The sequence below is a fragment of the Tamandua tetradactyla genome, chromosome 8, assembly GCF_023851605.1.
Source record: "Tamandua tetradactyla isolate mTamTet1 chromosome 8, mTamTet1.pri, whole genome shotgun sequence".
Lineage (NCBI taxonomy): Eukaryota > Metazoa > Chordata > Mammalia > Pilosa > Myrmecophagidae > Tamandua > Tamandua tetradactyla.
The window spans coordinates 98304532-98319606 of NC_135334.1; the positions used below are offsets into that span (position 1 = coordinate 98304532).

The 15075-nt window shown below is 37.1% G+C and overlaps 1 protein-coding gene across 1 annotated transcript; it reads right to left on the minus strand.

Moving 5' to 3' along the window:
- Positions 1–12189: 12189 nt before the first annotated feature.
- On the minus strand, positions 12190–13842 carry FANCF (FA complementation group F). The gene has a single exon (XM_077114234.1). It carries the CDS (start codon positions 13825–13827, stop codon positions 12748–12750), a length of 1080 nt encoding a protein of 359 aa, XP_076970349.1. The 5' UTR covers positions 13828–13842; the 3' UTR covers positions 12190–12747.
- Between the last annotated feature and the right edge of the window lie 1233 nt (positions 13843–15075).

Consider the following 15075-nt stretch of genomic DNA (forward strand, 5'->3'; position numbering starts at 1 on the left):
AAAGACCTTAAATTCCTCGTCCCCCTCCTCTTTGAGTTTACTTAGCTCCATCAGGACATTGACAAAGTGTGAAACTTTTTAGCATGACTCAGATTTGAGAGCCTACATGCCTAATGAAGAGTGGTGCATGGGAAACCAATAGGAGCTAGAGGATGAACATCCCAAACTTTGGCCCCAAGAAGGATGTGGTTATTTCTCATGGCATCACTACTTTCAGTAGCACCAGAGGTATGGCATATGCATCTTGGAGTGATCATCAAGCTCTCCATTGAACAGATAAGTTATAGCAGTAGAATAGTGCCCAGAAGTTAGAAGCCCTTCCCACAAGGATGCTAGGATGACATGCAAAACCCTCTTGGGCTGAGATCACCTTCGGAATACAGGAATAGAAAGGAGAATTTTTATCTAAAGAAAACTGAAGTTTAAACTATAAGGAATTGTGCTATCTTATAGTTGAAAAATCAAGTTCTCTGCCATCAACAGCAATAAAGCTTGGGGGCTAAACTTAGTTCAGTTTTAGGAAAAGAAAATGACAACTTTCAACAGCTTATGATGTCTGAAATTTTAAAGTAGCTACAGTAACAGGGCATTTATTCAAGAAAGAAAAGCTTCATAATTTCCATAAGAGCTCTTATTTGCATCATGAGAAAATAATAGTAACTGATTTCAGAGAGTTATTATGAAGATTAAATACATTAGTATATGAAAAAGGAATGGCTAAATAAATACTCTTTTATTATAATTACTGATTGTGTCCAAGCTTTTGTTGACTTTGATAAAGCAACTTGCTGAGCAAACCCCAAACAGGATAAACTCAAAGAAATCAAACTTCTAGAAATTAAAGAAACAGAAGCTAGCAGCAAGAGATCAATGATATCTTACCGATAGGGGAAAAACAATTCGGATGATAAAATTTTCATCAGAAACCATGCAGGGTCGGAAAGAAGTGACACAAAGTATTTTGAATGCCAGAAGAAGAAAATGTTAGCCCCAAATTCTATATCTGGCATAATTATCTTTCAGGAATGAAGGAAAAATAAAGACATTCACAAAAGAAGGAAGAACAAGAGAATTTTTCACCAGCAGAACTACCCTAAAAGAAGTGCTAGAGGAAGGTCTTGAATATTCATGCTTGAAAGAAGATGTAGGTAAGATTCTTTCTGATTGAAGCATTGACTAAAGAGAATTTACCCAAGATTGTTCATATATATATATATATATATATATATATGTTGTATTTATAAAAGAAAATCATTTTAACAAGATTTTAAATTTATTTTTCTCTTTTGGTCTCTATAATTACCCTTTATTTCCCACACCATAAATAAAACCATTGTTTACTTGAATCCTTTTTTTTGTTTACCCTTAACTGGAAGTATGGCTTGTAATTGTGATATTTAGTAATAATTTTAATATTCTAGTCACAGAATTAGATTCTAAATATGGATATAATACCTTTAACCAATTGTAGAAACAATAGTCTTCAAATACCCTGCCTTAGCTATCATCTATAATGGCAAACAGTGAGATTATTTTGAATCAACCAGGGCCAATTTGCTGGTGCAATGCACACGGTCCAGTGCTTTCAAGCTATAATTAGAAAATTGCACCTGCTCTCAATTAGTTTTGGTTACTATAGTAATTCCATATGCAACCTATGTCTGTTGACTAGTGAACTATGTCGTGTATCTTCTGTAAATTGCTCTTGTTAGTCACTTGCAATTTATTTTATGTTTCCAACAACAATTGAAACTAGCAGTGTCATGAACACATGTTTTTGCAATTATTGGAAAAGCAGAATAAAGAATGTGCACCTCTCATCCCATCCCTACTCCTGGCTCCTAATGTTAAAGCAAACAGATGAATATTTTTTAAAATCATGGAAAAACATGGACATGATTTTATGCCCTCATGTATTTAAAATTACAAGGTAGGAAACATAGTTCCCTTCCGCCCAGAATATTTATTACAAAATTATGAGATCTCTTTGCCCCTAGAAGACTATAAAACAATTTCAATCTGCCTTCTGTTTTCCTTTTAGGTATTTCAACGCCAATTTGATAGTGATAGATTATTTGAAATTTAATTTTAACATTCATTGGAGATTCATATTAACATCTTTAACGTACCTACGGTATACCTGGGATTGGCAAAGATCTTTCATCCATTCTCATCCTTGAGTGCATCCATATTTGAAAGCTAACAGCATACTGTTTTCTTATTCCATCGTGGCACATTATCAATGCTCATGAATATATGCATGGCCTCCAACAGAATATCTTACAAAAAAATGTATTGATAATATGTCAGATGCTTGGAATAAGATGAATATTTCAGCAGCTAACCCAAAGAACTTTGAACAATTATGGAAGGTAAAAAATCCAATATTGATCTACACATTTATCTATACTTTACATATTGCTTTCCAGAGTTAATTTCTTAAAAAGCTGAAAATTTTTATAAGATAAAATAAATAAACTAAGTAAATTGATTTGTAATTACTTTTAGTGCATTAGACCGTAGCCCAATGTATAGTAGGTGATCAAATGTTTATTGAACAAACGAATGAGTAAAACTTCACAGCACAAATACAAAACCAAAAGGTTACATATAAGATAAGGAGGCTTTCTTTATAGTGAAAAACATACACATTTGCCTTTAGATTAAATTTTCTTTAAATACTGACATGTAAAACACAAATTTCAAATACTGCAATATATCCCCAACATTTATAGTTTAAAATAGACTTCATTTAGAGCATGACAATCCTATTTGTACTATATAGATAAATACAAAATATAAAGTGATTATTCACATTTTATATCCCTCTGCTTATACTTCTCAGACACTACTATCTAAAATATTACTAAGATTTAAGTCCTGATCACCCATGAGATAAAAGGATAAAACCACAATGTGACTTTAAAACACTGTAAGCTCTTCTACTCAACATTTCTCCCCCAATATTAAGAGTAATGAAGCTCCAAGAGACAGTTGTATACTCATTAATTATTGTAACAATTCAAGTTACTTTCCCTTAGGGCCACCATATTTCTAAGTCAAAAGGGATTTTTTAGCCCACCATGACAATGAGCACTGATAAATGATCCTATGGCCAGACTCCTAATATAGTGATTGATCATTTCCAATTAATTCCTGAGAGAAATCAATAGTTTTTTCCTAAAGCATTTACATGAATTAATTTGTTAATAATGAATATCCTGTATCCACAATTTGCTAGGGAAGATAGGCCATTCTATTTATATCTGGCTTATACTTTAAAGCTTTGGTGTATGTTTCAGAGGTTCAAAAAATGTATAAAAGAGCTGTACAGAGCAAGTAAGACTGGACTATTTAACCATAGCACTAAATGTAGACATTGATGAATGTCGATCTGACTCTAATGCAACAAAGTGGCTGTGAAAAAAAATTTCAGATTGTAGGTTGTAACTTAAAAACATTACCATCTACTATGACCTCTGCTCTTTTTGTTTGGTTTTATATTCCTTACAGCCCCATTAAACGACTTATGTTTCTTAGAAATATATGACCCAGGGAATGATTCTTTAATCAAACGTTCACCCGTTCTGTGCCAGAGATTTTTCTTAGAATCCATATATAATTTCTTACATTCATTGGTCTAAATGGCCCAGTCTATTAGACTGAACTTATACTGTAGTAGAAAAGATAGACACAACCAAACTAGAATTTACAGGGAAATGTGTGGTCTGAAGGGAAAGAACAGAGTAAACTATATTTAAAGAGGCCTTATGGTGAGTGGATAAGAATTAAGCAGAGAAGTGCAGGGCCTGGGTGAGAACACTCTTGGCTAAATGAATAAGGTAAACAAAAATCCTATGACAGGAAAAAGTTCAGGCTGTTACAGAAACTTGAAAAAGTCCTGTGTTCCTGGAGTTTTGGTAAGGAGAATGACAGAAGATGAGCCTGTCAAGATAAGTAGGGTTTGTACTTGTAGGATTTTCTAACGCAAGAGAGGAAAATGGAAATGGAAAGACATCATAAAGTATTAAGGAGGAGAGTGAAATCATAAAATTTACTTCATAGAAACAATCTTATTCATGTAGTCATTTAACAAATACTTTTTGAACGTTCACTTTGTACAAAGAACAACATTCTCAGGGTATCTACTAAACAAAATAGACAAAGAATCCTGTCCTAGAGGAGACTATATTCTGGAAGATAGACATAAAAAATAAATATCACAAATAAATAATGTGATATGTCAGTAGGTGATGGAAATTGCTACAGAGAAAAGAGCACAAGGGGATCATGAATGGAGGTGGTGAAAATGGGGGAAATTCCGGTGGTTGGGATGCTTGCTATATTAAATAGAATACTTAAAATAGTCCTTGAAGAGGGGTTGCAAGGATCATTCAGTGGCAGAATTCTTGCCTGCCATGCGGGAAACCTGGGCTAGATTCCCAATCCATGCACTTCCCAAAAAACAAACAAACAAGTAAAACAAAGAAAAATTCAACAAATGGTGGTTGCGATAATGGGATATTCACATGGAAAAATAATGAAATGTGACCCTGACATACAGTATACAGAATAAAAAACAGGCTTTGAAGAAGTGAGAGCTGAAGAAAGATTTGAAATAGGTAAGTTAATTAAGGAAGTAATTGAGGGAAGAGTTTTCCAGGCAGAGAGGGCAGCCGTAATGTAGGAACATGTTCACCTTGTTCTAAGAACAAGGAAGGCAGTGTGACCAGAGCAGAGTGTCTTAGGGGGAAAGAAGGAGGACATGAGGTTAGAGAGATATAGGGGACATTGCTGATCATACAAGGCTTTGTATACGATTGGAAGGACCCTAAGTGAAATGAGTAGCCCATGCAGAATTTTGAGAGGAATATCTTTCTTATGTTTTAAATAACACTTAGCTACTGGGTTGATAATGGATAGTAGAGCAACCAAGATGAAATTGAAAAAAATCTGATTAAAAGGCTATTGCAGGAATCCATGTAAAATATGATGGTGGCTTATACTAGGGGGTTAGCAGTAGAGATGGTAAGAAATGGTCAAATTCTGGGTATATTTGGAATATTGAATCAATAGGCCTGTCAGATTAGATATGTGTGGAAAGATAACGAATCAGGTGTGACTCCAAGATTTTTGGCCTGAGTAATTGGAAAGATATAGTCGCCATTAACAGGGATGAGGAAAGATGTATATCTAGACATGTTGAGATTGAGATATCCAAGAAGAGGTATTTCGTATGCTGTTGATACTGGAGTTTGAATATGCTATTTAAGTCTGAAGTTTGAGAAAGATGTCTGGGCTGGAGAATTTATGGATCACTGACATGCAAATGATTTTAAAGGCATGGACTGAATGCGATCATCAAGAAAGTATGTGTAAATTGAGAACAGAAGAGAAATTAGCCTGGAAGGACTCCAATATTAAGAATTTACAGAGGAGAAAGAATACAAAAAAAGGAGTGACAGTAGGGGTAGGAGGAAAACCAAGACACTCCAGTATCCTGGAAACCTAATGAAAAACGTGAAAGTAGGTGAAGGGAGTCTTGAGCTGTGTCAAAATTTGCTGATAAAGAAGATGGGGACTGAGAGCTGTCCATTGGATTTAACAATGTGGAGGATTCTAAGTGCCTGTAAAAGGACAATTTTGATGGAATGGGAGGGTCAGTGGGAAAAGCATGAAATGGTCTTAAGAGAAAATAGAAGAGGAATTGAAGACAGTGAGTATAGACAATTATTTCAAGAAGTTGAAGGCAGTATAGACAACTATTTTAAGAAGTTGGAAAGTAGCAAATAGTATCCAAAAATGAAGCATTTCCTTAAGTGAAATGCTGGCAGGCTTGTTTGTTTTGGTAAAGGTGGTAGAAATAGCAGCACCTTTGTATGCTGGAGACATAAGAGAGAAAGAGAATTGCTGGAACCATGTCCTTGAGTGGGTGAGGAAAGAGATCTACTGCAAAAGAGTAGAAAATGGCTTGATATAGAACAGTTTATCACTTAAGATAAAAATGCTAGCATAGAGGTAACAGTGCGAGTCCACGTTTGGCCTTTTCCAGTTGCTTCAAATTTCTCAGTTAACATGAGCCCAAAGTCCACTACTTGGAGAGTTAGGTAGAGAATGAATTGTAGAAATGCAATAAAGGAAGCAGGGAAACCAGCTAAGACACAATGATTTGTCAGTGATCTGACAGTGACTATATAAATTATCAGCAAAATCAGGGCATCTTAGAAAAGGGGACACTTTCACTAATCATTTTAGGACAAGAGGCATAAACTAAATCTATTCTAAGCAAACAAGAACTTATAGTCCCATAGCCTATACTAGGGTGATGACAATAAAGATTATTAATAAAAATATTAATGGAATGAATGTGGCAATTGGGATAGAGGAAGAGTCAGGGATAATTCCCAGTTTGGGGCTATTTAATAAGCAATACATAGGGATAAACAGACTTCTGTGGAGATAAAAATAATTGTTTGGGATATATTTAACTTGGGAGACCTATGAGACATCAAAGTGCAGATGGTGATCCTGGACATATCATCCTGAAGTTCTAGCGAAAGAAAGGCTGGCTGGGTTGGAGATATAAATTGAGCGACTGCAATCAAATATAGTATTTAAAACCATGGGAATGGATGAGATCATGTGGCATGAGTGTGTACACAAAAGCAGCAGCAGACTGTTATTAAACTCTGAGAAATCCCCAACATTTAATGGTTGATTGGGGAAGGGGAATATCAGGAAATTAAACTGAGAAAAAGTAGCTAGAGACGTAAGAGGAAACCAGGATAAAGTGGTGTCATATAAGTCAAGAGAATAGAATTTCAAGCCAATTTTCATAAAGGAGGAAGTGGATAGCAGTGCCTAATGCTGCTTAAAGATAAAGTAACTTGATATCAGAAAAATATCTTTTCAATTTGGCATCATGGGGGTGATTAGTGACCTTGAAAAGACATTTCAGTGGCGTCTTGAGGACAGATGTTTGTTTGGGGTGGATTAAGGGGGAAATGAGGACTTCCACTTCTGGCAAAGTGGTGACTCGCTACTCCAAAGGGCCCAAATGCTAGGAAACAATTAGATTCTCAATAAAACGTATCTTTTAATGCCTTGTTGGGACTTTAGGAAATAAGCGAAATTTCCGAGCCACCCCCCTGTCAAAAATGTAAATAGAAAACCAAAAGCAAGATGTGAGCAGTGGGCAAATGGGGTTTTGAAACCATGCTTTGAGCAAGCTACAAAGTAGAGAAACTGAACACAAAACTCTTAAGTCACAGACATTGCAAAAGTGGCCCGGCTTAGGGGTGAAGGGTGTACCCTACTGTATTAGTTAGGGTTCTCTAGAGAAACAGAACCAACAGGAAACACTTGCAAATATAAAATTTATGAAAGTGTCTCACGTGACCGTAGGAACGCAGAGTCCAAAATCCACAGGGCAGGCTGCGAAGCCGATGACTCCAATGGATGGCCTGGATGAACTCCACAGGAGAGGCTCACCAGCCAAAGCAGGAATGCAACCTGTCTCCTCTGAGTCCTCCTTAAAAGGCTTCCCATGATTGGATTTAGCATCACTAATTGCAGAAGACACTCCCCTTTGGCTGATTACAAATGGAATCAGCTGTGGATGTAGCTGATGTGATCATGACCTAATCCTATGAAATGTCCTCACTGCAACAGACAGGCCAGCGCTTGCCCAATCAGATGAACAGGTACCACAACTTGGCCAAGTTGACACCTGTCCCTAACCATGACACCTACCATCAGCAGAAACAACTGAAAATCCCCTCACAGGGAAAGAATATCCTATTTAGGCCCAACAAAGAAACAAACAAAAATTCAAACAAAGAAAGTGAGAGAGAGAAATTAAATGTAGAAAAATCAATACAAATAGAAAATACAAAGTAGCATTGCAGTAAGCCTAAGCGTTATTGACAATGATAATAGAAGAAAAACTAAAGCAGAGTCACCACAAAATAAAAGGTTCAATTCAATATAACAATTCTATATTCATATACATATTATAAAATAGCTCAAAATGTATAACACAAACATTGATAAAACTTCATAAACTAATAAAACCAAGATCATAGTGGGGGATTTCAACACTGCTCCCTTGTATATTTGATCAGATAGACAGTAAATAAATAAATATCTAGAAGAACTGAACAAAATATTAACAAAGTTAATTTTTAAAACATGTAGAATTTGTGCCCAACTACTGACCTCTTACTTGGACAATAAAGCAAGTCTCAAGATTCAGTATAATAAAAATTATATTTTTCCAACCAAAATAAAACTAATCTGGAAAATAACAAAAACATGATTTAAAAACAAAATCTTCATCACTGAGGAATTTTAAACAATTATCTACCTTGTAAGCATGGGACATGTTTTCCAGGTATGAGCCTGGCCCTGGCACCATGGGACTGACAATACCTTCTGGACCAAAAGGGAGTGAAGAAATGTGACAAAATAAGTCATCAATGGCCAAGAGAGTTCAAATGGAGCAGAGAGACTATTTTGGAGGCTACTCTTATGCAAACTTCAGATAGATATTGCTAATTGCCGTGGTTTGTCAACCCCCAAACAGATATTCCTATTAATCCTAAAGAACACCTAGGGCCCTAACTGAGACTCTACAAAAGTTTCATGTACTAAGTCTGAAACTTATAATCTTCAGAGAGTTCCTATGACAGATAAGTCCTGAAACCCAGAGGGGCGAACCTCCCCAAGAGTATCAACTAATTCCATCCCCCTATCCTATATCATCGATCCCGCTTTTCAACATGCAAAAATTATACTGGGCATACCCCAAAGACTCCTATAGATTGGGAGTAGGATCAAAGGAGAAGGAGTTGTAACAGAGAAGACAGGATTTAACAAACGAGTTATGACTGCTGATTCACAATGCTGACACTTCTTTTGGCCTGTGGTGTTTTGGAGCAGTTAGATGGTAAAACCTGAAGTTGTGGAATGGTAACTCATACCAAACTTTGAAATCTGTTCTGTAACTACTTGTTAAAATGTGCTTTGAAAAATTATTGCTCCTTATTTAAAAAAATGATTCTAAATAATTCATGGATTAGAGAAGAAATCATTGTGGAAAATATTTAGAACTGAATGATAATGAAAATGTTACCTATCAAAACGTGATTTTCAGTGAAGTTAGGAGAATCAATATTTATATTAGGAAAAGAGAGAAAAAAATTAATGAGCTAAAAATATTAGGTACAGATTTTTTTGAGAAAAATTCTACAGAACTTTCAAGGAATTGATCATTCCAATCTTAAAAAGCTCTTCCAAAAAATAAGAAAAAAACAGAATACTCCCTAACTCATCCATGTGCCCAATAAAACCTTGACATTAATTTCAAACAAAAGAAATGCAAGAATGAAGAATTACATGTGAATCTCACTTGTGGACTCAGAAAAAAACTTAAACAAAATAGAAGCCAACTAAATGCAAAACAATATAAATAAGTTAAGGCATCATGACTAAGGTCAGTATCCCAGAAATGCAAAGGTACATTAACATTAGAAAAATAATGATGGAAAAAAACCTCAACATTGTCACCTCATTAAATGTAGAAAAAGCATTCAACTTATTTACTTATTGAGGGCTTCCTCTGAAAGAGGTGCTTAATATCCTTAGGTTTAAATTTTAATGTCTACATAAACATGAAGATATTTTTTTTTGCATGGACAGACACCAGGAATCGAACCCAGGTCTCCAGCATGGCAAGTGAGAATTCTGCCAGTGAGCCACCATGGCCCACCTGATATCTGATAACTTTTTAAGAAATATAGAAATGTTATGTGCATTTATTATAGCTATGGAAATAACATACATGACAAAAAATGGAAAGGAATATATATATAAATGAAGCCAATATTATGGGGTAAGAAAATGATGAGGCATACTTATTATTGTATTTTTCCTCTAATACTGTTATTATATTATTTGTCTAACAAGATGTATTTAAAAATTAAACTCCCAATCTTGTTTTTAAATTTAACTTAATAGTTAAATCTTAATATGATGAGCTCCATTCCTCTTAGTTTTATGTATGATCTTTTTTTATAAATACTGATGGCTTAGATACGGATCATATTTTCTAAGCATGTATTTACAGATTTATTGATTTTAAAGAGAAAAGTGACTTTGCCTATTCATAACTTCTGACATCAATTTCATTTGCAGTATCATTTATTTTTTAATTATGGCAAGTAGGTAGACAAAGTGGAATTCTTCCATTTTATAGATGAAGAAACCGATTCAGAAACTAAAGAAACTTGGTAAAAGTCATACCAGTAGCTAATAATCTACATTTAAATAAAATTTAACAAATACAATGCCTCCCATTTGTCAGGCCAATGTTAGATTTGGGAACACAAATGTCATAGACTTTCTAATTCAATACTGGTTTTCAAATCACCAATACAGCTCCCTAAAAAAAGATTTTTGTGGAAAGGATTTAAGCCAGGAAATGTCTGACTCCTTCTTGGTTTTACCACCTAAAAGCTGTCATTGTTGGACAAATCACTACTTGAGTCTCAGTTCCTTTATTAATGAAATTTGAGACTCATCCTACATTATGATTAGTTATATTAAGAGGTTCTCCTAAATTGATGTGATCGCAGGACGTTGTAAACCATATGGCACCATGTAATGCAAAGCCTTATTTACTCACTAAAAGCTAAATCCTACAAATTCTCCATTAGAATCAAAACCCTGAATTGCATTTAATGGGTAGTCAGTGTACAGACAACATTCAGGTTTTAAATATTCTAACATAATAAACAGGCAGGGGAAAGTCTAGCAAAGCATGAGATATTTCTCCCTAAAATATTAACAGGAAACACAGTAGACATGCAGTTATCTTATGTACTGCTCAAGAAAAGCTTGAATTTATTTATTCAATTTCTCATTCTTTCTCCTCACTTATCTTCTGTCCTGTATGTAAGATTCCTAATGAGATAATAAGCTTACTATATTAAGCAGCATTATTTCAGATTCTTAATTTTATTTATAAATGATAGTATACAGATCTAGAATTCTTACCCTGGTTTCATTTATTCACATATTTGGAGTACCCACCATATGCCAGGCACTGTCCTACATTCTGGGAAACATTTTATTTATCTCTCTTACCCTATATCCTTATTTGTAAGAATAGTTTGGGGGTGAAGACTAAATAAAATAATGTATGTAATGAACAAACATGGACCCTAAAATTAGATAGGAGCTTAAGAAATGGTAAGTACAAATATGGATTTTACAATGTCTTTTACTCATGTCTGTAACAATCTATTAGTTCACCTTAAACTGTAGTCTCAGATGTAGCTGCAGAAATGGGACCGATCTTAAACTATCACATTCTTTGAAACTTAAACCTAATGTTAGGATTTTACCCAGGTAGAAATCTTCATTGGGTAACTTTTCCTGAAAAAAGGAGAATTGCTCTTCTTTTTGTTTTAGAGACAAATGCATTCTAAAAGATGGTGTGCATGGAGTAGAGCTAGAAAATGGAACTGAGTGCAAATCCAAGTTATACAGAAAACCATACTTGGTAGTGGAACAGTAGTTCACCCCAGGTTTTACCATAGAATGAAAGATTCTACAAGATTACATAACCCCTTTTGCTCTAAATTATATTCTAATTAGCTTTCTGAATACCAATTTGTCGTCTAAAGAATTTAGCTACCTGGCTATGGACAAAAATACCTTTATGGCTAAAAACTTTTATCCCCTAATAAAAATGGATAAATCACTCTAAGGTTTCGTTATTGGGAATCACTGCCAGTTGGTGAACACCTTTGTAAACTGACAAAATTAGGTAAACAAAAATTGTAAATTGTCCCCACAAAGCAGGCACCAACCAATAAGGAATTTAACTATTTCATTCTAAATACTTGATTTTATGTACAAGGCATCTGTATCACCAAGGTTGTGACATAGTAACCTAGTTACTAGTGGCAGCAGCAGCACTAAAACCTGGGTCTTTTAATGTGGAAATTTGTTTTGATTATTTATAATAATTTGATTACCAACTGTAAATTAATATTCAAAAGCACATATTTGCATATAGCACACTTCAGATTTAAGCAGCTATTAGTGTCTTTGAGCCAATAATTTAAATTACAATTTGGTCTTTTACTCTCAAAGTGTAGTAATTTACAGAATGAGAAACAAACATTCTGAATAACAAAATTTTAATGTATATTGAAGCTGGTTAACTGGTTAGAACATTAGTTTAACAAGGCCCAGTTTCAGGGGTTTACACACAAGATGTGCAGTTAGCTTTTCAAATCAACATTTTTAACAAAACATGATATTGATGAAATAAAATGCACTAGTGGAAAAACTATAAATGTAAACTATTCTGATAATAGGAAGAGGGTGGTTTTGTCTGGTTAATATTTTACAGCTGCTGTTTTTGTTGAAAGGTACTTTTTTTCTTATAGCATCCTTAGAAGGTGGAAAAGGCCATTGCTAGTCATGGCTTTAAGTGAGATACTTCCAATGTCACCTCCTCTATCCAGAAAATACATGGCCGATTACTTTATATAGATATTATTGGATAATAAACTACTGAAAATTAGCACCTACATAAACTGTTGTATTTTGGACACATGAGTATAGGAGATTTGGGGAGAACATCACTATGTAAACCATACGTTCAAGATCTATTAACAGAATGTTCCCCACCGAACTGGGCTGAGACCTAGAAATTGTCTTTCCCCAAATGTGCTATCATACACCACGCCCAAGTGCTAACAACAGGTCTGTCCAGATGCTAATACCAGGGACTTCGAAATCTCCATCCTGAGCTTTACAGGACTTCAGCACAGTCAAGACTTCATCTTTCAGAGGTGGAGGGGCCTGGCAGAGGCTTTGAAACTTGTCATACAACTCCTCCCAGGGCACGTTCTGGGAGTCGGCTCCAACCCACACGCCTTTCTGTAGGTCATAGTGCAGATGCCGACCCCAGTCGGTTAGCAGACTCAAGTAGACCCGACAGAGTGCCGGGTGGCGGCCCGCCACTGAAGCCACAAGCCTGGCAGGGAGGATGCGGCAGAAGGCAGCCATGATGTCCGACTTCTCCAGAAGCCAGTGGGCAAGCTCCTGAACCCCGTCTCCGGGTGTGTGGGGTCTGCCCAGTTCAAACTCCTCTCCCCGGGGCTGGGGAGACGACGGCGGCAGCAACAGCGCGACCGCTACCACCTTCAGGAAGTTGTTGTGAGGCAAGCGCTCCCACAGGAGGCTGAGAAACTTGCCGGGGTCCTCCGCCTCGCCCTTCCCCACCTCCCGCAGGCGCTCCAGCAGCAGCTCCGCCTGGGTCTTCATCAGCGAGTCCTCCTGAAGGGCCGGGTTCTCTCTGTAGCCGCTGAGGAGCAGCATGTGGACGGCAGAACGGCGGCGGGTGAGGCAGGCCAGGCTGTCTTGGAGCGTCTCTTGGTTGGCGTCCGGGTGGCCGGGGCCCGGAAAAAGCTGCTGCACCAGGTAGTGACAGGCGGCATGCCCGAGGGCCCGGTTCTCCAGCAGGCGCAGAGACAGCAGGAGGTCACAGCGCCCCAGGGACTGGAAGTTCGTCAGCCCGGAGACAGGACCGGGCCCAGGACCGCCCTCCAGCCTCCACAGGTCCTGCAGTCGCCGCTCCAGAGCCGTACGAATGCGGTCATGGCAGCGAAAGCGCCGGTGGACGTGGCGCAGATAGCGAGCCCACTGGAGGGCCCGACGCACAATCTTAGGGTCCCAGCTGCTAACGCTGGCCGTGCGGGAGACCGCCAGAACCTCGGCGAAGCGGTCCAGGTGCTGCAGGAGCGTCTCCATGAGGCGCGCAAAAGCCTCACTTCCGCTTTCATAGTGAAGACGGCGACTCTCTGCGGGCCGATTGGACGGTCCGTGAGCGGATACTCCTCTGAGCAATGCTATTGGACAGACTCCCTATCAATCTGACTGAGGCTTTAATCCGGGTTTCTCGACCCTGGGAGACAAACCAGAGCAGGTCTCTGCTTTTTGACCCATGCTATGGCTGTTGAAAATCGTCGGGGTGAAGGAAGGCTACATGTCTGGCATCTAGTGAGAATTTTCTAATCCGCGTGCAAGACAGTGGTTATTGTAACGGCCCCATGTTTCCTTTCGCTTCGTGACTATCCCTAGTAAAAATTTTCTGAACTTTGCCTGAAAAGAGGATCTGTGTTGAGGTTTATCGTAATTAGCCTATGCCGTTGAAAATTGGAGAACGTTATTAAATGAAATTTTAATTTGATTTGCTGCAGATGTACTGCCGATTTATGTCATGCACTGCGCCAAATTTTGGCCCCTCACCATGTTCTTTCGTTATTACGACGGGAGTCCAAATGAATTGAAACAGTAATAAACTTAAATATTTTATTAAAAATTTTAAAGGAACTTAAGGTTTTATTTCAAAGTAACATGTTTTTATTTTTGTACCTTTCAGAACTAAATTGGTTAGTGCACTTATTTCACCAAAACAACTGATGAAAGAAAGGCGGAATTGCATTTAGCAAAAGCTAAGCAAATGTTTTACTAAAACTGCAGAAAAAGAAAGCAGTGGGAAGAAGGACCCATTTCTGGATTGTCATCTGACAGGAATGAGCAATACCAGACAAGGCCTCTGAGTTTACATCCATCCTGTTAACTTCAGAGGATGCTAAGGACAATGGTTGGAACAATTTCAGTCTAAACCCTTGTATTGTCCTGAAATCCACAATTTCTGCTGTAACTGAAGTTGATGACATCGTGACTCTTTTGAGTTGGATTTCTTTCCAGTCCTAAAGACACCAGCCAAAACTAATCTAATAAGTAACAAAAACGGGAAGAGGAGGAAAGATTTAGAAGAGACATAAAGATTTATGTTTAAAAACATAAATAAAGCAGTGGTGCTTATGCTGTTAATTCAAATTAATTGATTTCTTTTTATCAGTTAGCCCAGACTCTTACTTAGTCCTGAATTGGTTATTTTATTTTATCCGAAGGAACCATAAATTCTAGTATTCTTTGTCTTGAATACTAGAAAACAGAGCCAAATGAGCAGCCTACTGTTAGGAAACACAA

Coding starts and splice junctions, on each gene's coding strand:
- FANCF (XM_077114234.1), bottom strand. CDS start 13,827: ATGGAGACGCTCCTGCAGCACCTGGACCGCTTCGCCGAGGTTCTGGCG.